The sequence below is a fragment of the Melospiza melodia genome, chromosome 3 (assembly GCF_035770615.1).
Source record: "Melospiza melodia melodia isolate bMelMel2 chromosome 3, bMelMel2.pri, whole genome shotgun sequence".
NCBI classification, from domain to species: Eukaryota; Metazoa; Chordata; class Aves; order Passeriformes; family Passerellidae; genus Melospiza; species Melospiza melodia.
Genome location: NC_086196.1, coordinates 65,623,188 through 65,647,340, shown reverse-complemented (window position 1 = coordinate 65,647,340; position 24,153 = coordinate 65,623,188). Strand labels below are relative to the sequence as shown.

The window sequence follows — 24,153 nt, the reverse complement described above, 5'->3', positions numbered from 1 at the left end:
GGGCTTGCATGCTTAAAAGCTCTTTCCCCTCTGTCTCGGTTGTATACAGTTAGTCTAATAAAAGCTATGGCACCTCCTACCAACTATTCCTAAATCTCAGACCACCATTATCTCATACAACCTTGTTCACAAACATTTAAATTTTGTTTAAATCACGTCCACTCTCTTCTCAACAGGACCAAAATTAAGTCTTTGTAAATAAATTCAGAGACTAGATATAAACCATCACTAAATTACACATAACTGATGCACCCCCTCACTCCCCCAACCCTGCTGTCACAAATCAAGAAAGCATCTTCTCCTGGTAGTTCATCTCCAGCATAAAATCAGGATGCAATTTTATGATGCAGACTCTTAAAAAAAGCAATCTGGATGAAAGAAGGTTGTAATCTCTCAATATCATGTAGAAATATTCTCATTGTCTTTATGGCAGATTAAATCCAAAGGCTACTGGTATCTTGAGGTCTGCTGACAATGAATGTCACAATTCTTTGCTTAAATCTATTTACCTCTTAAATTATCTTGACATCTGTTGATAGATATATTCCTGTACACTGAACTCACCCAAAACAGCTCTTTCCTTAGATCCCAGACTGCAGCAGCAAATGCCTTTTCCTACATTTCTCCACAATGGAACACATTTCATTAAGCTATTTCACAACCATTTGATCCTGAATTCTTCATACTAATGTCTCAACATATGTGGGATACAGTATGATAAATCTAATTATTCAATATAAACAACATATTTAGTATAAGAGTAGATGAAGATAGTATCACACTTGGTTAAAATTTGGTTTAAGGAATTCTGAAGCCATGCACTATCCATGGCCATTTTCAAGGAAGGCTCCTCTAATGGAAACAAAATAGGTTGAACTTCTCCTCAAAAACTCTGCCACACAGTTCTGAGATCTTTCCCTGTATTCCAATCTTTGCCTTCAGTTCCAGCAAAACCAAAACCACAGCAGGAATGAGAACTTTCACTCTTTCACTGAAGGAGCAAATTAACCGCTGTTATTTTAACAGCTCAAGTAATTTGATCTAGAAAGATTTCAAGATGATCTGTGGAATAACACAAAGACAGTGGAACACTGCTACCAACTCCTACTTCCTATCAGAGGGATCCATAAGCTCCCAATTTAAAATGCAAGTGACCTGATACATGATTCTGAACAGGCTTGTTTTGGTTTATTCAGGTAAGTATTTTCCAGTACAATGAAACTTCATTTAAGGTGCAATGATTTTACTGATACAGCACAGAAATAGTTTAACATCAGTTTACTACCTTGCCTGCTCAGTCACAGGAATGTTCTGCTTATGAAAACATGGTTCGGACTTTCAGTAAGCAGATTTACAGCTGGGCTTTGCTTGACCCTCTGCTGCAGAACTGTTACAGTACTGAAAGAGACACAAACCTTTTCAGAAAAAGCCAAGACTGGACATGGGCTGCATTACACACTGATTCAGTGGGTATTTAAATAGCTGCATTTAGCATGAGTAAATGAAGGGGAAAAGGTGGGTCTAGAAATATTCAATCAACACGAACGCAAACAGCTGCAAATCATGAGATCCTGGTGAAAGATTCAGAGATGACCAAAATATTACATCCAACCAAAATGGCAGACATCCATTATATTTTAACTACTCTAAGTAGTGAAATTTGTAAACCTCCAAGCAGCATGAAAACAAACAGGGTAACAGGTTAAAAGGGGAATAAATTCCTCCAAGGTGTTGTAAGATTCCCTTTTTCACCTATTCTTCTGGATGACCTTCCCATTAGTACAGATCTTAAGCACCTGTTTAATAAAGTCGCAATCAACAGCTGAGTAAACAAAAGAGACTTTTAACTGTCCAGTACAGGCAAGAGGTAAGAAGTAGAAAGATCTTGTGGACTAGGCTCTAAAATATTCTTTTACCATTTATAAACCAGACTTAGAAGAACATAAGGCCAAACAATTATTCTATATTCTTGCCACATAATTATGTAAGACCTCTCTCCAGAAGGAGATCTGATTAAACATTTTTGAAATAAGAAAACATTTCAGAGGATAGGTATTTTTAAAAACGTATTTTTCCCCTAATGCCATTTATTGAAAATTCACATCCCTTTCTTTTAGCCTACATTGGTTCTAACGTAGTTTAGTTAACAGCAAAACATACTGACCTAATTTACTTCCTTTTTTCTTTATGAAAAACAAAATTCAAGGACAAAAGGCAATTAAGCTGCCTTTCTAAGTAAGGGAAAAAATCCTAAGTATCCAGAGCTAGAATTGATGACATAGAAGTCATGCTGTGCCAATCCAAGGGAAAGCAAGCTAGTATGTGACCTTGCGGTAAGGGGCAAGAAGAGAGATGTGCCAACTTTGTTTTGACAAGATCATCTTTGAAGGACTAAAGACAAAGCTAACTTCTCAGTTGAGGTGCAGTTAAGGAGGACTCAATTATGTCTGGATGTACCCATTGGTAGAACTTTTTTTCAGTGTAAAGCAAAACAGCATCTATCAGCACAACTTTGGGGGCTCAGGAATCTCCAGGCACTTTACAGAGCAACCAAGGCTACCTTATCTGTAGCTGTTGTCTCTGAGAACAAGACTTTCAAGTACTTAAGGAGGCAGTTCAACAATAATGCAAACTGTTACCTTGTCACACAAAGCCCATGATGCCTCAGGAACAGCATTTTCCCCACAGCCTTCTCAAACACAGCTCCTCTTCCAGTCAGCATTGCCTCAGAAGAGACTCCCACTACAAAACTACCACATGCTTCAGTCCAGCTGTTCTAGCATGGGCCAGACAAATTCTTTGCCTCATCTCCTTTGTATTTACCTTTCACTGCTTCTCACACTCATTCTCTGGTTAGTCTTGCTTTTACTCCACCAAGCAGATGAAGCCCAGGGCTTTCGGCTTTCTCATTATTTCCCATGACATGATCTTGCATATATATGCATTCGCAACACATTTGTGGCCAGATAATGTAACATACACAAGTCTGACCTGATTTTTATAATCTCACTCAAATCTTACCCTTTGTCCTTTCCCAGCATTGTCACCCACTTTCATTTTACCAAAGATTTGAGATTTAAGAGTTATTTTTTCATTCCTTTGAGTTCCAAGTTTTTCAAAGTAGCACTTGTCATTAAGTTTCACATAAGCATATAGTATATCTCTAATTTCTAAAAAAAGCAGGAGCAAGCAGAGGCAGTGATCTGCAATGAGTAAAAATCCCATTTAAGCAACCATTATCCTCCACAGTGGAATTTCCTTAGCTCCTTAAGAGTTTTCTTTCCAGTTTTATTACTATCCTTTTAGATACTCTTTATGAATTCCATAGATGTTTTCAAATCACTAAAACTGACTATCATAACCAGCAATACTTGATTAAAGTCTATGCCTAAAGGTACATGCAACAGCATCTAAAAGAGAAAGCAGCACCAGCTAATCTCCTTCACTAAGTATTATTTCACAAGCAAAGAAGACAGAAAAATAATCTAAGATGACCATCAAAGCAGTAATTTAGTCACAAAACCCACTGGACTAGAGAAAAAAATACACCTACAACTCATTTTTTATATATATACATGCACATATATATATATTACATACACACACACACCATTTCACATTATACTGAATAAGACTTTCACTTCGCAACAAATCAAAGAGCAAGCAGAACTTGCTTATGTTTTAAAACAATACAAACTATTTTCTTCTTCAGCAAAATATCAACAATAAGGTTTCTGTCTTCCCCTTTTGGAAACAATTTCTTTAAAAATATTTAACATATTGTGACATAACAAAGGCATATTTAAAATATTATGCACCATATAGAATTGATTTTGTAACACTTTTTCCACTAGTAAAATACAGGCATACTAGTCCTAGAAAATTCCCTATTAAAAATTCTGTAATTTAAAACAGCTCTTCCTCTGCAGCATAAACAAAGCTCTAAATCATACTTCATAAAAGCTAGATAAAAATACTTTAACTAGCATAAAAGGCAGGACAATGTCCATTTCATCTCCAGATATTTGGTGTTTAGATTTATGCTTAAAGATTTGTGGATATTAGTAACTCACAATCCATCACCAAATACTGAATACCTGCAGAGAGAATCTGGCATGTTTTAAGAAAATGACAAGAGTTTCAGTGCCCCAACAATTTGATAACTTGTTTATTATCCTATCCACAATTGCTGAGCTCCAGACACCAAGAGAAATTCTGGGAAATTAAATGCCAATATCAAAGAAAGAGCTGCTAAATCACATGATGTAACATTAGCTCATTTAGCTTTAATTTTACTCCCAATCTCAGATTTCATACTTTCACCTCCTATATGCTTTAATCACTGTAAAAAGAACTCAAGTCCTCAGTGTCATCTGCTGTCAGACACTGATATTTCTGTTCTTCTGTACTGTAAGATTTGAGCTCCAAAACAACCTCTCAGAACAAAAATACAATGTTTCAACACCGTGCTTAGCAATATCCACACACCCTACAGCAGGACATTATTGTTCCATGACAGACAAACAAACAGACCTTCAGTTAAGATTTTTTTAAATGCAAAAATTCCATTAGACAATTCAAGCAGAGATAGCTAATATTTCAGATACTCTAAGGGGAACTGGGGGAAAAGCATTCTTTGTCTCAAGAAATTAAAAAAAAAAAAAAAAAACAAACAAATTAGGTTGGAGTTGTGTATGGGCGTAACACAAAAATGCTGAGGATAAATTATTACTTTTTCTGCAAGATGCCTCCTCCCATACATTAAGTGAAAAACTTATGCAGCATTTTAAAAACATACAACAGTGTTAAGAAGAAAAAATAATCACAATCTGGGCAGACTCTGCAGCTGCCCCTTTGACTTATCAATTTCAGTAAGCACAATTTCAATCAAGTCTAGATAAAATATACTAATCCTAAATAGACCAAGTTTGTCACCTACCACTTCCTATAAGCTGCTTACTATCCTGAAAAAGGGAGAGAGAGAAGAAATGCTAAATTAAATGCCAAACAGTAGCAGACAGCGCTTGTTTGGCTGATTAACTTGTAGACAAGCATTACAAATAAATCTGAGCATGGTCTGCAGCAAATTAAATTCCAGTGCTTTTAAGAACAAAGAATTCCTTCGGAAAGAGGATTAGCAACTTTACACCCAGGAATGCCAGTTTAATTTAATTGTTCCACAATCCGATATTTAATATGCAAATATCATTTTGATATATAAGAGAAAATTTGAAAAAGTGAGGAAACAATTTCAATGTACAAGACGACTGTCTCTCTTCTGAACTGCAATTATACAAAATAAAGCCGGCCGAGGGTTTTTTATTATTGGGATTGCATTCTATTAACATGAATCAGAACAAGACTAATTAAAGGTTAAAAACTTTAAATGTTTCTAATTAAGAGTCTAAATAGCTGCACTATTAGAGTACTATAGTTAAAATCCCACCTCGATGACCTTCTTGGCCTCCTTGTATTTTCCTGTTTGCAAGAAAGCGAAGAAGAGATCGTAAAGAGCCATCATGTCACCATATTCTCTGCTTATAAAATCTGAAACTAAAGACAGAACAAAACTCATTAATTTACTCAATATACTGAAGCATTTCAATATTTATGTCAGACATTCCTAACACCAATATTTTCCAAGCCTCATAAAAGATAAGCTACGGGGGGATAATTTTGAAACAAACAGAATGATTATAACATGTGACACAATTTGTTGTAGCTTTGTGGCTGAGTATATTTAAAATGTTTTTCTGCGCTATATTTTGAACTATATTCAACAAAATAGACTATACTGGCATGCTCTGCTCATAGAAAGTGAGGATATATGGTTTGTGAACTGCACAGCTATTTGAAAAACAGATGTATTGTTTTGTTAGTGTGATGTGTTACTATTAATTCGTTTCTTAACAGTAGCATGCATAGCTAGAACAAGTATTAGCACTAATCTGTGAGAGCTCAATGATGTATTATACAAACAGAGCTGTTCCATGTTCAAAATTACAATCAATTTTTCAATCTGAAGAATGCAGGCATCATATTAGTGCTTTGAAGTTAATATATTAAGACAAACTGTTTTTTCTTTCAGTTGAAAGAAATTATATATAAATCCTGAAAGAAAAACCCCCAGAAAACACTTCATATTAGTAGACAGCATTTGAGTACATGCAACTAACCCTTTTGCAGAAGATCAGCATCTCCTTTTTCTACCAGTTTACAGCAGATGTTATGGAGTTGAAGAATTTTACCATACTTCTTGTAACAGCTGATTAAAGCTTCCAGAGCTGCAGGCATGTCATCCCTTGTGGAAAGAAACAAAACAAGAATAAAAACATTCTGAGCAGGAGCAATCCATGCTGAAAGCACTTTAATCTTGAAAATTTCACAGAAAATTCATTTAGCAGTCTAAAATCCAAGTGCTTATTCCCCCCTCAAGTCTTACTGGTTTTGATTCCATGACCACTTGTTTACTACAAATTAGCCAAAGGTGTGAATGTTCCTCAGCATCAGATGCACTTAAATTCTGAGCAATATTCTTAAGTTATGCTATGTCCTAAAATTTCACTTAAGCGTTTAACAGCTTTATTTTCTCATTTGTAAGTAATACCGTGTGCACTCTATTACCTCTCTGTCTATGCTTGGGCATTTCCAGTTTTTAAGTTCTTCACAATTATTCCACAACTTTTTGTTTCAATAGAGATCACCAGAGTTAAGATAACCACAGCTCATTACATTGCTTTACACTGGTTTTACACCTTAACAGAGTGCCTGTAAAACATCTGTTGATGTCCACTCCATCACAGTGGAAGGGCTATAGCATTATTATGTTCTATATGAAAATCAGAACACAACAGATATTTTCTACTTTAAAAAATACGTTTTTTGCAGTTAATCCAACAATATAATGTGGTACCAAAATGTGTTTTATGCTGGCCTATCCACGTCAGACATGGCACTAGTGTAAGGGTAAGTAAGTAAGTGTACAAGATGGCATTAAATGCATTTTGTCAGGAGCCTTTGAGCAGCAAGTAGAAGTAACACAGAGAATATTTCCATTTTTGGTACCTCAATCCTTCACTGAATTTTCCCCTATGTATAAACTATTAACACCTTCAGAAGTCCACATAATTAAAATGCAAAACTGGAAAGTCATAAAAACAATCACAGTAACAACAAATACAAAATAATCTTCCATATTGTGTAACTCTAATTGTACTTAATCATCTGCTGCAGACCTTTTTTCAAAGAATTACAACCCAATCTTGAAACAAAACCAAACAAAACAAAGCAAAAACACCAGAAACAACCAAGGACAACCACAGAAACACTGGTAAAACAATAGGTCAAATTATTCTTTGAAGGGTGAGGTTTAAGCAGAAACAAACCAAGACCACGCACACAAAATGTAAGTAGCCAGGCAGTGAGTGAGACTGCATTTTAGATACCAAGAGCCTTATTTGATACGGGTGATGTAAGTTACCAAAGGGAAAAAAAAATTTAAAAATCACTTAACAACAGCAGCTGAGATGCTGACTCGAAATAATGATTTAACATTCCCGAAGCTACATTCCCAAGCATGATGAAAATGTTATTTTTCACCAACAAAACCTCAACAAATCAAGACATTACTGTTAAAACAAGCCAAATTCAGATGTCCTCTCCTCACACTGCATTTCTTGTGCAGCACAGATTTTGCTTTTTCAAAGAATAACTAACTAAACTACCATGTACTACTATCATTATCTAGGCTACTATTTTTTTTTAAATTTAACAGTAAAACACAGAGGAAGAATTAATTTTATTCAGTAATACTGGCATTCTTTAAAAGAACCTAAGATGATGTATTTCTACCTTATCCCCCTTACTGAGCCCTGTTTACAGTGCATCTTCTGGCACCCCATGGAGTCATTTGAATTTTTGTCATTTGGGGTGAAGACTAAATTACAGGTTAATTTCAAAACTGCAAGTAGATGTTGCAGGCTAGATTACTGTCATAAAAGCGAAATACTATGGTAGTTACCATAGTCAGATATAAAGATTTATATAATCAGTATTTTTCTCCTGCTTTAGATGCAAGTTCAGTTAACATCTAGAAAAAAAACAGTTTTACAGAAAACTACTCAATTTCTAAGGAGGCACAACAACATTTATACATTCAAATTAAAGTTTTCAGTGATAAATCTAGCTTTTCAGACTGATGCTCAAACAGCTCTAGTATTGTCTCAGCTGTATTCCTAAAGGATTAAAGTGACTGTTTTTAGGTCAAAGCTATCAATAAATGAATGAATAATTGCAATGTCATTCAAGCAGTAGCATTAAGAGTTTTCTAGTCTCTACATGTATACTTCTGAGGGCATTAATACTGCACATGCAGAGAAAAAAAAGTCAGCAAAGACCTGAGACAAAAATAAATTGAAATATTGTACTTGTAACTGGGACGTACTGCTCAAAGGGGCTGAGTAAGTTTGTGTTTAAGGAGTACTGTATCTTACACACTGATGTATTGTTACAACTGTTTTTAATCTACTAAAATCAGATATATCTGTTCAGTTGCATTTAATCAACCAACCAGTCATCCACAGTTTACCAGAGAATGGGGTTTACAGAACATATAAATACTAAAACTGACAAAGACAAATATAAAACAAGAAAACATAGAGAAGTTCCAACTTGATAAATCACTACTGCAAAGAAAAAATTATCAAGCTTATGCCTGTACTTGAGCTCCTATGATTTAGCAAACTGCAGTATTTTTTAACTGTCACAAACTGCAGTTAATTCCAAGTAAGTACCAGCAGCAACTTTTGTGAGCAGTTTTTACAGTCATTTTCGAAAATGAAAAATAAGGAACTCACTGTAGGCTTCAAATTTCAAGCAGACATAACATTTTAATGTGTTTCTTGAAACAATTATAATAAAAAGAGCTGCACAAAAGAGAATTTCTACATTTAAGAAAACGCTATTTAGACATAATGATTTCAAACTAACAAACAGCTGTACATTTGAAAGTATTTGGGAGCCTTTCTGTAAGAAGTTATGCATGTCAAACACCCTTTTATCTTCCCCAAGGATACTTACTACTCTAAGACATTAAAAGCCTTCTCTAAAACTACAATTTCATTAATATGGTTCTAGTCAAAAAGGGAAAAAAAAGCCCATATATTCATAGCTATGTTGGAAAAACCATATTTCTGGCATCAGTTTGGAATAAACAGTATTTAAAGTGTGAACACAGTCCATGCTTCATTTTGAGTTGGCCAGATACTACAGCTTTAAGTCACTCACAAATACTATCTTTTCAAGACTAAGACCTGTTCCACTTAAAGATTAGGTGTATTTTTCTGGCACTTTGAAACTTGCTCTTTTAAAAAAGAAGATACACTATTATTTTTGAATGACAGAAGAAGCCTCAGCCATGAGTACATTCTGCTTGGCCTTTATGCATCCCCAGGAGAGTCCTATTTGGGCATTATTTTCCAGTTGAAGTTCAAGTTAAGACACCAAGTTTTTTGATTCTTTTCTGTTTAGAATGGCTACGAAGTCCAAGGTATTATGGGTCCAATCTTCCAAAATATTTGTGTGGGCAATCTTAATCACACAAAGCTATCTGAAGAGCCAAAATTACTCAGGAAGTGGAAGGTTTGCAGGATACACTGTGGCAGGACTGGCTATAGCATTCCCCAATATTTCAGCCCCCCTCTCTTTCAACAAGCCACTCCCATCTTGCTTAAAGAATGTAGCACTAAATCTAACCCTTTTCCTTGTAATAAACAACTTTCCCAACCAGAGAGTCTGCCTGATAAAAATAAGACTCCAAATATTGATTTTAATTGGAATGAAGTGCTGCAACATTATGCATAAAGCTTTAGTGAAGTGGCAATTTACCTAAGGGGTTTACTGATTGAAAAGCTCTCAAACCTGAAATCACTAGAGAGGTAAAAAGAAAAAAGGGACTCTCTGGAGTGGGGGTGGAGGGTAGCCTGGTAAAACAAATCCCTCTCTACAAATCTGAAGCAGATGTTAGTGTAGAGGGAAGTCAATTCAGCAAGGTACAATCAGCTTTACAAAAATTATTCTGTAAAAAGAGAACAGGCTCTTGAAAGAGCTAAATGTGTTTCTGTTCATTTGCTGTACTAAGGAATCTTCAAGGAGACTGGTGTTGCAATTACAACTAATCCTCCCCAAAAAATTAACTGTGTTGAAGGCTTTGTAATTTCCCTAGGTACAATTTAGCTGTCACTTACTTTAAAATTTACTCAAACATGCGTTCGGAACAGCACTAACTTCACATGTCAAGTGCTTTCCAGCCAATTGAGTCTAAACTGGAAGTCGGTGTTAAACAACTGAATGATTAGACAAGATAGCTCATTTCCCTGCTCTTTTGTTCAGAATAAAATGCCACATTTACATTATCAGACTCAACAGGATTTTCTGACAGAGGGAGAAAAAACCCTAGTGAACACTGTCCATAGCAAGCACATGAAGCCTGTCATTTACCAATCATCCTTCAAAAAGCAATAGCCATGAATGTAACTTAATTACGACCCAATGATCCTTGACGAAAAATCATCTTATCACTGTCCTGTCCCCATAGGGCAAATGAGACACTTTTGTCCTTTGGCACTGATGATGCTAAATTCCTAATTGCAATAATGGAGTAAGAGAGCCAAACATCCCTAATTTCATTGCAACACATAAGGAGTTTTAATACAATATTTGAAATAAAGCTGCTAAAAAAATTAGGAAAAAACCTCTCCCCAGTAGAGACACGTGTCCCCCACTAAAAATACCACTTCATTTACAAAGATGCCTGTTTTTACAAGTGCATATAAAAGTCAAATAACTTGTAAGTGGTGCAGAGTGATCTCAAAAAGAATCACAGGTGATTTTAACTCTGTGAAAACAACAGAAGGAAAATTGTCAAGGCACTGCATTCATGCTCTGTCTACTACATAAGAAACTAATCAAAATGGGTTTATATGAGATTAATGACAAATGAGCACACAATGCTCTACTGGACAATGCTGTATTAAAATACACTATTTTTAAAGAAAAACAATCCAACTATATAGCCTTTTTATCATTAAAGATACAGGTATTAACGGCCTGTGTTCCCTGACTTAAAACTACAAAATAATCTACTCATATGGTCTGTAACATAATGCTTTCATAGTTAACCTACAAATTTTCTTCCCTCTGCTTAAGAGTACTCCTTATAACAAGAATTAGTATATTTTCAAACCTGAAGATTTTTTATTTTTTGTTTCTTTTCTCAAAGGTGAGCTCGTAGAGAACTTAAGCCAAACCCACAATACTTAAAAATCTTAGTAATTTTTACATGATGTAGGTATCAAAAGTTTTTCTAATTATCAGCAGGTAGAAAAATCAGTTCAAAAGTAAGACATATTTTAAGACAAAGTACAAGTTCTTTATATACCTGCAGATTTTCTCACACAAACCAAGGAAGGTTTATGACATTATATGACAGACCAAGACCATATGGATTGTCTCAATTTTTAATGTGATTTTCCCATCTTGAGAAACTGTTCAAGGTCATAAATAAAAAACAGAAAATTTAATGCAGGGGGATAGTTCCATTACTCAGTGTCAGAAAGTCTGTAAAGTAAGCATAGGTTCTTTCTCTAGTTACTTCAGTTAAATACTTCACAGAATATTAAAGGCAAAATGTCCATTCTACTAGAATGTTGGCTTTTGTAAAGTTATGCTGTCCACCACCAACATTTTTTTTCTTTTCCATGCTCTGTTAAAAACTTTTAACTTGCACTAGGACTTAATAAGAACTTAAGAATATTCAGGATTGGAAGAAAAGGGTGGATGAAAACATTTTATACCTGTAATTGTTGAAGTCTTCAAAAGCAAATCACAGATTCCTTTATAAGCAATTAAAAAGTTTGAAATAAATTAAGAAAACAAAACACTAGTATAATCACTACTGTGGAACATTTTAAAATACCCCAGAGTTTATTTCAGAGTCATGCTGATGACCTGCAGCTAAATGACAACATTGCAGCATGATACCTGAGCTGTAGGATGGAAAACAATAAGCACTACTACTGAAAGAAATGACTAACACTTATTTTAGTCACTCATAACTTTCAAAATTCTCTTGGCATATCTAAGAAATACAAACAAACCTCAAACCACAACACCTCCCCCTTGCCAAAAACCAAACACCCCAGTAAAAATGCAGTTATTCCTCCTAAGCAAATATGCAGGAAAAAACCTTCCAAATTCTGTCTACCATCAGAGAAGATGTAGTCTCTCCATTAGCATACTTTCCTTTTTATTTATATGTATGAATTATATTGGCACCCCTACAGTTAAGGACCAATGACTTCAAGCCATACAATTCCAAAGTCTGAAACTACTTTCTCCTTCGTGAATCTAGTCTCATCAAAAGCTCCTTTATTAATAAAAAAACCTCCAACTTTTTATAAAGTTTTTAGGAAAACTTGTAATTCAAAAAAACCCAGTGGAATCAAAATCAAATAACACTCATTACTGTACCCCTCTTCATCTGCACATGATCACACCTTTATCTACACCATCATACACTGCATCTCAAGTGAAAAGAGCTGAAGTAGCACCAGGTACAACTTGCATGTCAATGTGCATAAAGCAATTATGCAAAAGGCAGCTGCTCTTATGCACACTGCAAAGCATATCAGATATTTTTCCGACACATTAGTTACATATGATTGCAGTTAAATTGCTTTCATAAACATCTGCCTGGCTTGTGATGCAACCAAGGCAGAGTCACTGACTGAGAAGATGTACACTATATTCTTAACTGCTGACCACTTATTAAAACACTGTTTTTAAAAGAGAATGTGCACACATCTACCAAGAGTTAGCGCTTGCTCAAGAATTTCCAATACAGAAATGTTATACAGACCTTGCATACCCAGAATACCTACAAGAACTAAAAGCCCCTATTGGCTGACTTATACGATAATATGAAAAATCATTTATTTCATAGATATTATATTTATGCCATTAACATTTTGTTTACATGAACCAAATCTTAAGAAATCGATTCATAAACTCTAGCTACAAGTGTTGAAAATCCAGGAACTACAGAAGTGACACACAAAAGAATAATAAAAGGATTGTGAATATGGTAAAGGAAAAGCGACTCTTGCCTTAATTTTAAAAGGAAATTTTTATAAAATTCATATGCATGTTAATTCAAATACCCTACACGTCATAATGAAAACTTATGCAAAGGAATAATTCACATGGAATTAAAGATACTTCCCAACAGAATGCCTGTAAAAAATTCCTTCTCTCTAATAAATGGTACAAGTATATATTGGCAAAATCCCTCAAACATAACAGACCAGACAGTATTTGCTTTGAATTTTAAATTCAGAAACACAGCAGCCTACTGGCAATGATATCAAATTATTTGAATTACATGAATTAAAAATATTTCAGTATTCAACAACCGTCCTGCAACTCACCTGAGATATACTGGGAAGGCACAGCAAAATAATGCTGTTTTGATGTGGTTCCACTTAACCACAAGAGCTGACACTGCACCTATCATGCACTCAATAGCTATCTTGTCAAACAGACTTTAGAACAAACTAATTCATAAGCATATTCCAACATATAGCCACTTCATCTCTGATGTGCCCGTAAAACACAGCTGCTGTTCCCAGAGATCGTGACATGATGTCTAGCTGATGAAAAGAGACTTAGCTAAATGAAGAAAACATATTTGTTCATTACTGCTCTAAGATCACTTCAGTAATTGCACGTGCGTGAGCACTTCCAGACACGTATGCGCAGCTGTGAATTGCATACACAGGTCACAGAACACATATAAATATCATAACCTGGTTCATCTGAAGCCCAAGCATAGCTTACTTTTCAAGGTGAACTGTAATCAGAGGGGCATGAAGGGCAGCAGTTCGCACCAAGCCCAGGTTTGCAATGGTGTCATGTAATCGATTCACTGTTTCAACTTCACCTCGCGTGGCAGCGGCATTAAGTATGCGGAGAAAAGATGCAACTGTTCTGCCTGAGATAGGAACATCCTTCTCTTTCATCTCCGTTAGAATGTTAATAGCATCTACAATGAAACAACACAAAAGACCCTTAGGTAATTTCATGTAGGGAAAACAAACTGCTATTAAAACAGCATTTCAAACCCAGCAGGAATGTAAATTCTGGTGTATAATGCCGATTTCAAGTTAATTACTACTTGCATTTCTAAACGAGACTACAATTATAAATCCACAATAGCATGGTTTTATCATTTTCCTGCAACTTTGACTACAAATTATAGATAGGAACTGTGTGCCCACTCTGCACCACATAACCCTGTACAGCCTGCCCTATAGCTGCAAGATTCTACTAAATGGATGCTTTTATCGTTCAATGCTAACATCTGCTAAATCACTCCATTGTTTCTTCAGCAGATGGCTTGTCACGAGGCCAGATAATAAAGATATGTTTACACTGTATATACAGCCAGACTAATGGTCTGATACCGATAGGGCCTGTTTGCTGTGTCGATACTAATTAGCCAAGGAGAGCCAATGAAAGCTTTCTAACAGACTGCATGTTAAAACATTAGGTTCATTAAGCTTCATTAGTAAGGCGGAAACAAACATTTTTGTATATGGAATAAGTGCATTTTTATAATGTTCTTAATTACTGCATAGACAGAATGTTTTGACCACTTTACATTTGGCTACATTTCTGAATTATTTTATTTTCTGAGGAACATTTATAGTCTTAAAAGCAAGCTCATATTTTCAAACTGCTTAATGCAGAGGTGGACATGATCTGATTTATTATGATTTGGACAACATCAGCTTTGTTTATTATTTTTCTAACAGTAAGCTTAATAAAAGGCCAATACAAATTTCAAAAAAACTGTATTAGCTTTTTTGTTTTGTTTCACAGTGCTTTAAATAAAACCATTACATTTTGTGTCTAGGCTTAGACCATGTTTTATAGTGTTACTTTAGTTGTTACTCTACAAAATCATAGAACTCAATACTCAGAATTGTCTTCTAAAGCTAATGACAGTCTAGAGTTATTTTTAAAGATCAACCAAACCATGTAAGCCACAGAATTATATCAGACTAAATTACAAAAATCAAAGAGCTAACAGCTTAATGCAAACATCTAGAAATATGAAATACGCTGTTTGTGGAACACTCATTAAAAAGCCAAAATTTCCAGGCAGTTTACAGATTGAATATAAAATCCAATAGCAAACATAAAAAAGAATAGTAACAGAAAAATATATACTTTATGAAAAGTTAATTTATTTTTTTTTGCAGTACTTGGCTCTTATGAGAGGGTTATGTTTATAGGTTTTATGTTCAGCCTTCAGACCTTCTTAAGCAAAAACAAAGCCATTAGTCTAGGCACATACGCAATTTGTGCCATAAGTCATGATCTTCAAACTCAATCCAAACAGCAATGCTAATAAAAACTAGCTGCAGAAATGCAAAAAGCACTGAGCTGTGCAAATGTAAATGACAAGCTTGCCAATCCATTAAAACTAATGGCCTGCACTGTCCAAGCATCTCTGGTTGAATTCACATGCAAATTTGTATGCAAAATGTTCAAGCACTTTTCAGGACATGATATACCATTAATATCAAGTCACATTTTTATTCTCGAGGCAAGATACCTTTATTATATAGCAGAAACACACAATGAAAGCAAATGGATTACCTTCCAGTCTACCGTGCTTTTCTAAGACTTCTATCAGTGCTACGTACTTTCCACTGTCAAGAGCAACAGGTGAATTCTTAGGGAAGCTGGAAATTAAAGCATTAAGAATTTTATCAACAGAGGCTGACATTTCATAGCTTCTGCTTAAATATTTATTTTTAAAAGTGCATAACACAGCCACAGCATTAAGAGCTAAAAATGATAGTGAGTCTTAAAGGAAAAATCTGATAGAATTGAAAAGATGCATTATTAGAACATGATTTAAAAATATGATCCATGCACTTTCCCACCCTCAAAAGCCAAAGGTTATGTTTCTGAGAAAGGCAGACAATTAAATCCTCTAACTCTAAAATAGGATATTTTTCAGAAGCAAGGGAAGAAAACAGTTCAGATGACTGGAACAGGGCTATATTTTTTTTTGACAGAGAGACTGAAACTATTTGCCTAAGTTCATAGCCACTATTTTAAAGTTTCTTCTATGCATTGTTTCTTTTCTCTGGAAGTACTAAAAGTTAATTCCTTCACCACTATTTCTTTGTATAACAATCCAAAGAGACACTTTTTTGCAATATGAGGCTACGCTTGAGGCAGATCAGTAAAAATGTGCTACTGCAGTGAAACTCCAGCAGAAGACTGAATTACACTTCCTGCAAACTCACACTGGGGACTGTGTGAGAGAAGAACTGCAGTCAAAGCCAATACACAACCCTTATTTGTAGAGTGGCAAAATTCTTTATATTTACAGCTCAATCATTTCACATAATTTCTAACACTAGCAAGGTGTAATGAACACCTGGCTGCCAACCTACTGTAAAACCTAAACAAGTACTTTGTGGGTGTATGTGAGAGAAAGACCCTGAAAGTCACATATAACTTGTTTTCAATTCACTACAGCACCAGACCAAAAGGAGCCCTTTGAGGGAAAAAAGAAAGGGACAAATAAAAGGATCATCTGTAAGAATTTGCTCCGGGCTAAGTCATGCATGGCATGTTTTAGCTGGGAGCTAACTTTTACTGCCAAGTTTCAAAGAACTGAATATAAAAATTTAAAACAGAATGCTTGTTGACAGTCTTAAAGTAACACTACTCAAATACTGCTATTCCAAAAACAATATAGGTGTTCCACACTCTAAACACATTCTAGGTGCTTTGTAACACACAATACAGGTGCCCATCTTTAACTGCAAATTAAGCCAAAATTCAATTTAGACACCATGCCTGTTTAAAATAAAAATAAAACATCTTATGTAGCAATCTGCCTTTTTCAAAATAAAAATAAAATGAAATTACTGACCACAAAAAGTAGCTGCTTCTAATGTTCAATTACACAAAGCAAATTTTTTGTTTCCAAAAACCACACCCATGACTGCTTTAAATGCACATACATTGTTGGGGAAAACTAATTAAAAATGGATGAGGGGGTTAATACTCAACCTACTTAATTCAACAAGGTCTGTGTATCAGCATAAATCTCTGTGACATGTTTCAGTGCCGGTGTACTTACACTTTTTCTTTCAGGTTCATTGCCTCTTCTACATTATCATGTCGACAGCACAAATTTATTAAGGCTGCATAGCCACCGACAACCATGTCCGGTTCGTATTTGGCTTTCACTTCAAGGGCTTTTTGCATATTCTAAAAAAGGAACAAAGCAAAGATGTGAACGAGAGGAAAAGTCAATCTGACATTATGAATCTTATACATTCAGTGTGCAGTTATATGACTGCTTTAGTGCTTTTAGTAGTGTAGGATCACATACGAGAACACAGTGCTGTAATGCTTTAGGAAATTTTAAGAGTGAAAGCTGTTTTGCAAACATTATTTTTGTAGAACACTTTTTACATTAATTTGAGAATAGACTTCTAAATAAAATTTCTTGCTTTGCATTTATATTTCTTGCATTTTTTTAATGTAAGAGACGTCTTTTTTTTTCATCCCAATAATCATGAACATGATTAACCCATATTCTAAAACAGTTCTTATTTATTTGGAATTCATAACCATTTTCACCTGGTACACTGCCAAACACATAACAAAACTACTTTCTAAAGAATAAGAAACTACTTATTAATTCCATAGAAAGCTTATCTTTCTATAAATTCTTATTCATACATTTTGACCACACTGAACTTGCAATGGTGTTTGCATCTAGGCTTATTTCATATGCAAAATTGTAGAGATACACAGCCGAGATACTCAACTCTTTCTAAATTGTGTTCGTAGCAGCAGAGAATATTGTGCTATCACCTGCACAACTGTTACCGTTCCTATAGATCCAGCTTTACAGGCAGGATCATACTGAACAAGAAACCTAACAAAAGTGTGGTGATACCCCACAAATTACAGACACACACTAAATGAATGTAAACTACAGCTGGACGCCTGCCGAATGAAGGCAAGAGACCCTTTATCTCAGAAGAGCTTTCCTCCTGCAGGAAAATGGAATTTCAATCCCTGCATTAACAACCTAGTAATATTTGAATTGCAAATGACTAGTGCATGTATCAGTTGCTTGACAATCTAGATATAAGAGACCGGAGCCATGGCTTGAAAGGACATTTGGCATGTATGATAAACCTATCACAGCTGTTACTATCATTCACTTTGCAGATTATTGTAAACAAACTTCAGCAACCCCAAAACATGCCATTCAAGGTGTTGCTGAAATTAGTTAACCTTTTGATTTAATTGCTTTTTGCACTTATGTTTGATTTATTAGCATCAAACCATGAAACCTGAAGCACGGCACTTGTCTTTGCTTAACTGTGTCTTTCCATAACACAGTCATTTATGTCCCTTTAAAAATATAGCTATGTGTTTCCAATTATCTCTGTATTGCTTAAGATACCTCTTCTTCACAAAGAGCATGTATGAGTTGTTTCAAGACATCTGTAATAGGCTGGTTTTCAGCTTTTCGCTTTTCCAGTTTCTTCTCCAAAGCAGACACGTCAGATTTAGCACTCTAAATGGAGGTAACAGAAAGAATGTCAATTGTGAAAACACCCTTCCCTGAGCAACTTGTCGGATCACTTTAATAAAAGACAGACAAAATAATCCTTTTCTTTCATACTCGAAGAAATTTTTTTAATCATTTAAGGTGCTTTTATCTGTTTAAATAGTACATACTAATTGAAGACTTGAGTCAGAATACAGTAAAAAAAATAAAAACCCAATATTAAGTCACATATCTACAAAGGTCAACATTACTATTTCTCTCGCACTCAGTTCTTTGTGTTCAGGGAAGTAGGGAATACAAGCCTGTTTCTTTTTCCATCTCCACTTTGCTCAGATCAGAAATGTAAGGACTTGACACTCGACCATTAGAAGCAGTATGGATTTATATGGTTCCTGCCACTCAAGTGGATCACTGTAATTTACAAGCATGAATTAAGCCTCACACCACTACTGTTAACTAACTAGAACTTTCAAAAAAAATATCTACCAGGCAGGGAAACTGAGGCATGAGACCTCAGCCAACTCCAAGGTCAAGTATCAGGTCTGTATGAAAATCTGGACAGCCTTTACTCCTGCTCTGGAAAGTAACCTCTGAACTTGAAATGGTAGATTTAAATAACGTTAATATACTTCCATGACCTGAAAGCCAGTGATTACACTTCATCTAAACCCTATATCCAAACAGTATTATTACAGTAAGAACAAGCACAGCTATCTGTGAATTTACTTACTTCTGGAATGCTGTCTGTAGACGGGGATGGTTTATGACACAGTAACCTTACATCCTGAAATTCAGTAAGACAAAAAAATATCACTGATCTCTCCCTAAGTTCAATCTCTAAGTAAGCATATCGTACTCAAAAGGTTCAAGGTAATCATATAATAGCAATGGTAAAAAAAGCTGTGTTCTGCAGCATTATTACACTGACTTGAAACAGCACTTATTAAATGTATCCCTTTTACATTAGAAATGAAACCAGCTACAACAGTGAAAAATCACAGAAAGGTTAAAAGGCTTACATATAATCACTGCATGAAGATATTTATTTTGCAAAGGAGAATATATTCAGAGATTTTTTTAGATTCAAAGTAATTGCTATAGAACCACAGACCTTAATTAATTCAGGAACTTGAGAGGAGTCCAGCAGTCTGCAAATGCCGCTGTAGTGGCTGGTGGGGATAACTATATTCTGTACCAAGAGGTGGGGAAAAAAATTATATGAGTTTTGAAACAGAACCAAACTGAAATTTGTCTAACAGAAATTATCTCAGACGTAATTCAAGTCTCCAGCTCTTGCATGTCATTGAGAAGTGGTCTGGTTGTACTTAAAAGCAGCAATTTCAAACCTAATAGATACATGTCAGGCAGGACAGGCATTATGTAGCAAAAAATGAAATGGTACCATCTTCTTCAGCTGATGGAAGTATTGTCTCAAACGCTCCTCCTTGGCCTGTACCTCTGAGTCACTCATGCTGTCAATCAAGTGATAAAGAAAATAGCCAACAGCTTCTGTGGAAAAAAACAAGAGAAAGCATTCCACTAAAATTACCGAGACTGTCATGTTATCAAGATTAATTTATAAGAAATCATTTTGGTGTGAGATGTCACCCTGATGAGAGGCTCTGAAATGGCAACAATGATCACTGAGGCATAGAGATTATGTGGTTTGGGAGCACATATCTAACTGGTGAGTGAAAGGAATATTAATTATTTTCAGACCTAGTGACAGCTTTTCAGTACAGAATCTTACTTCAATCTATTTTTTTCCACTACCGTATGACAGAAGTGGTACTGCCCAAGGCCTTCCCCCCCTTTCCTGCCTGCTACCCCAAATAGTTGCCACAAATATTTTGTCATTGCTCAAAAGAAAAAACAGATTTCTAACACTTCGCATATTTATTCTGTACATTTTATCCATTATATTCCATTACCAAGCTACATTAAGTATTGTAATATTAATATAAAAGCATACAAAAATATTTTAACCATTTGAGCAAGTAACACCAAAGAAACTGCCTATTAGCCAATGAAAATTAAGATGAACAGATTTCATCAAATTATGCTAAGTTTCTTATCTATGCAGTGCAAAATATGTGGGGCTCTGTAGCTCTTCCCAGAACAGGAAGAGTATCAAGTACTGCCTTCTCAAAGGTTAGCCATCCTCATACCTCCTTGTCCCTCTAGCTCTGAAAGGAGGGAGAAAACCCACACCTTTTTAAAACAAACACATCAAACAAAAAAGTATACTTATTTCAAGCTAGAAGATTTGGGATATTAAGTACCATTTTGCCTAACAAAATCAGTACCTTTACCATTAAATGTGAAAATAGGTTGAAAAACTGCTTTCTTTTAAAGTATTTAAGCACTGATACTGTATTCCTTCTCCATTTTGATCTATAAATTTAGAAAAATACATCATTATCGGTAAGATTTGTTTATCATTCTAAAAAGAAAAAATATCTTGTGGATCTCACAGAATATGCTCTGATTATTCGAATCAGGATTTTACCCAACATGTTTTCAAATTTCACTTTCAAAAAGAAGCAATCAGTGTTTACTGTTGTAATCCCTCAAACCCATCATTACACAGAAGAAGGGATTTGTGGATAAGTTACAATCATAGAAATTGAAACTCTACCAGTTGGTCCTGAAGGCGTCAGGCAATAACGTTCATCCTTGTACAACACTTCTGTTATCTGGTGAGACAGAATAATCGTACATTGCAGCCAAAAGCAGCAAGCAAGGACAAATAGTATCTGAAATTGAATTCTCAAAATAATAAAGCATCTCTCTGTTAAAGTATTATTCTTTACCACATCATAGCCATTCCCTAAGAAACACAAAGGGGTTTTTTGGTAAATAATAGGGTTTTCTTGAAAAAATATTGCAACAGAAATGCTTTCTGAGGTATAGCATTAAGACAGGGAACACTAGTATTCTGTTTATATATCTTCTTAGGAAGTTAGCTATCCTAAGACACTGCTTAATGTGTGTCACTCCTGAAGATGCTACAATTATCTTCCAATTTATCAAAAGGCTGAAATTGTCCTAAAAAGCTTCTTATTTTTTGTATCTGAAAGAAGGAAATAAAACATTATAAAGGAACAACATTTATCATGCTCTGGTAGAGTTAAGGTAACTAGTACAGCTAGTTGTAAATAAGCAGTTGTAAATAAATGCAATTTTGAATGACAGAACATGTGTTCATAAAAATTAAATACAACTCTATTTAGCACTTGTTTGATCCATCCTGCAAACCAAAGAAATATAGAGATTTTACCTCCTCTGAAAGAAAAGAAACATTTACCCAAAAGCCCCCCACATCTTACCTACAAATACTTTAACCCAAACAACATCACTTTAAAAATCATTTGACTCTTCTTAAGGAAATAAAATAATTTTATTAATTAAATCTTCAGTTAAAAACTGAAATTGCACTTCAAGAATTTTTGTTTTATCTCCCATGATTCTAGAATGCAATGTCAAGGAAGTCAGAAAGAGATGCATTCTCACTGCCAAAGTGCTGTGTTTTAAGTAATGACAAAAGAAAAGGAATCCTCACTTTCAATTGTTGATGAGAATGGATAAATAAAGACCGAAAATACCAAATGTGCACCTGAATATCTTATCTATTACTTTTCTACCAACACCATGGACACTGTTCACAGAGAAAATACAGCATTTTTCTGCCCTCTTCCCCTCATCTTCCTATGACAAATCAATACACACTGCAATAAAATCCAAAGAAGTCATAACAGTTCTTCTGACGCAAATATCAGAATACTAAAAGCAATGAATTACAGAAAAAATGTGCAATATTATTTCTGTTTCTAAGTGTCTATTTACTTCCCAAGTAAGCATTTCTTATTTTAGAAGTTCAATGAATGTATTTACTCTTAAACTTAGTGAAGATAACAAAATTTCTCTTCCATTGTGATGAAGAACAAAATTAACTCTAGATATTACTTCACATGCAGACCACTATTACTTCAGCTCTCTGTCCTTCAAAATTATTTTCATAATGGGATCAATAAGAGATGTCCTATTTTCTTCTCCTGCTCTCCCTTTTTTTTTAAATGCAAAAAAGGAAGGAGAGAGGCAGCAGCCTCTCACCAGAAACATCACATAGCAGTAAAAGGTAATAAAATGTCAAAAAAATCCTGAACTGATTTTACGCAAATCATTGATCAGAGACTTTCCAAATCTCAAGTTCCATTTCATTCCAAGATTTCTTTGTGAAATCTAAAATGCACTTTATTAATCAGCAGTTACAGTCCTGAGGAATAACAATAAAAAACACAGTGCATCCCTTCCCGAATTCTGAAACCACATCCAAAGCAGTACCTGCCAACATCTCCCCTATTCTAGTACTGTGTAAAATGAAACAACAAAGTTATATTTGAATGTCTTTACTGTAGCCCTAACGCAGGATCGAGCAAGACAATCAGCAATTTCCCTTGGAGTTCATCCAGGTAACTTCTTTATCTGGCTTCGATGCTTTAAGTGATATAACAAATGCCTTACTATTTTGGTAAGTGTGAGGAGAGGGAGAAAGTTTAAGGAGGGCAGGAAAGTGAATTGATGCCAGATGGCACAACCATGGCAGACTTTGTCCAGAAGCTACAATTACCTTCAGAAGTAACTACATTGATCTAGAAACTGCAGTAGAATAAGCTAAATGACACGGTAATACCACACTTGACTTTTAACAATTCCACTTAACTGTCTGATTTGAAAACTCAGTTTGATACACTTGTCCGATCTGCCACTGACAGAAGTCTTGCTCAGATTACCTGGTCTACCATTTTCAGTCTCAGAATTCAGATTTACAATAATGCACCATAAACATGCAATGCCTAAAGAATCTTGATCTTATTTACAGTTTTATCTCCACTTACCTTGCTCCATAGATGTACATCATCTGAGCTGAAGAGGGCAGCAAAGGATAACAAAAGCAACAAAACGATTTTACTCTTGTAGCTTTCTTTAAAACAACACAGAACATTAACACTGAAGATCTTATTTAGATGAAATTAAAATACAATAATTGCCACATACTGTTTAAACCAATTTTGCACAGAATAACTTTAGGGCTTTTTACTATACTCAATATGCTCATAATTTCTGCTAAAAAACGTGAAACAATCCAACATTCCAAATAGATCACTTATGACTAGAAAGTGTTTTAGTTTTGGTCTTAGTTCAATTTTTTAACATATCCTAATTGTATTTTTTTTGTTTTATACTTCTCTATTTAGCATTTCAAGAAAACAAGCTTCACTTAAGCTGCACTTTACATAGAAAGTACTTGATACATGGAATTTGCTAGGAACAAAAAAATCTAACTCTCCTGTGCATTAGACCTTTTATACACCAAGCTAACTACAGGCAGCTATTAACACATTTATTCTATGCAAAAAAAGAAAGTAATCAAATCTCTTAAGGTATAATGGTCATTACAGTGAGAGAAACACATA

The 24,153-nt window shown here is 34.9% G+C and overlaps 1 protein-coding gene across 1 annotated transcript in view; it reads right to left on the bottom strand.

The window, feature by feature from the left end:
• LRPPRC (leucine rich pentatricopeptide repeat containing) overlaps positions 1 to 24,153 on the bottom strand; it is an 86,617-nt gene that overhangs the window by 32,333 nt on the left and 30,131 nt on the right. The window contains exons 15-25 of the mRNA XM_063152074.1: positions 23,575 to 23,602; positions 21,315 to 21,372; positions 20,079 to 20,185; positions 19,788 to 19,865; positions 19,407 to 19,460; positions 18,569 to 18,682; positions 17,225 to 17,355; positions 15,721 to 15,806; positions 13,894 to 14,098; positions 6,177 to 6,301; positions 5,447 to 5,553 (exon numbers count right to left, since the gene is read on the bottom strand). Coding sequence (XP_063008144.1) covers positions 5,447 to 5,553; positions 6,177 to 6,301; positions 13,894 to 14,098; positions 15,721 to 15,806; positions 17,225 to 17,355; positions 18,569 to 18,682; positions 19,407 to 19,460; positions 19,788 to 19,865; positions 20,079 to 20,185; positions 21,315 to 21,372; positions 23,575 to 23,602 — 1,093 coding nt within the window. The remainder of the gene's footprint in view (positions 1 to 5,446; positions 5,554 to 6,176; positions 6,302 to 13,893; positions 14,099 to 15,720; positions 15,807 to 17,224; positions 17,356 to 18,568; positions 18,683 to 19,406; positions 19,461 to 19,787; positions 19,866 to 20,078; positions 20,186 to 21,314; positions 21,373 to 23,574; positions 23,603 to 24,153) is intronic.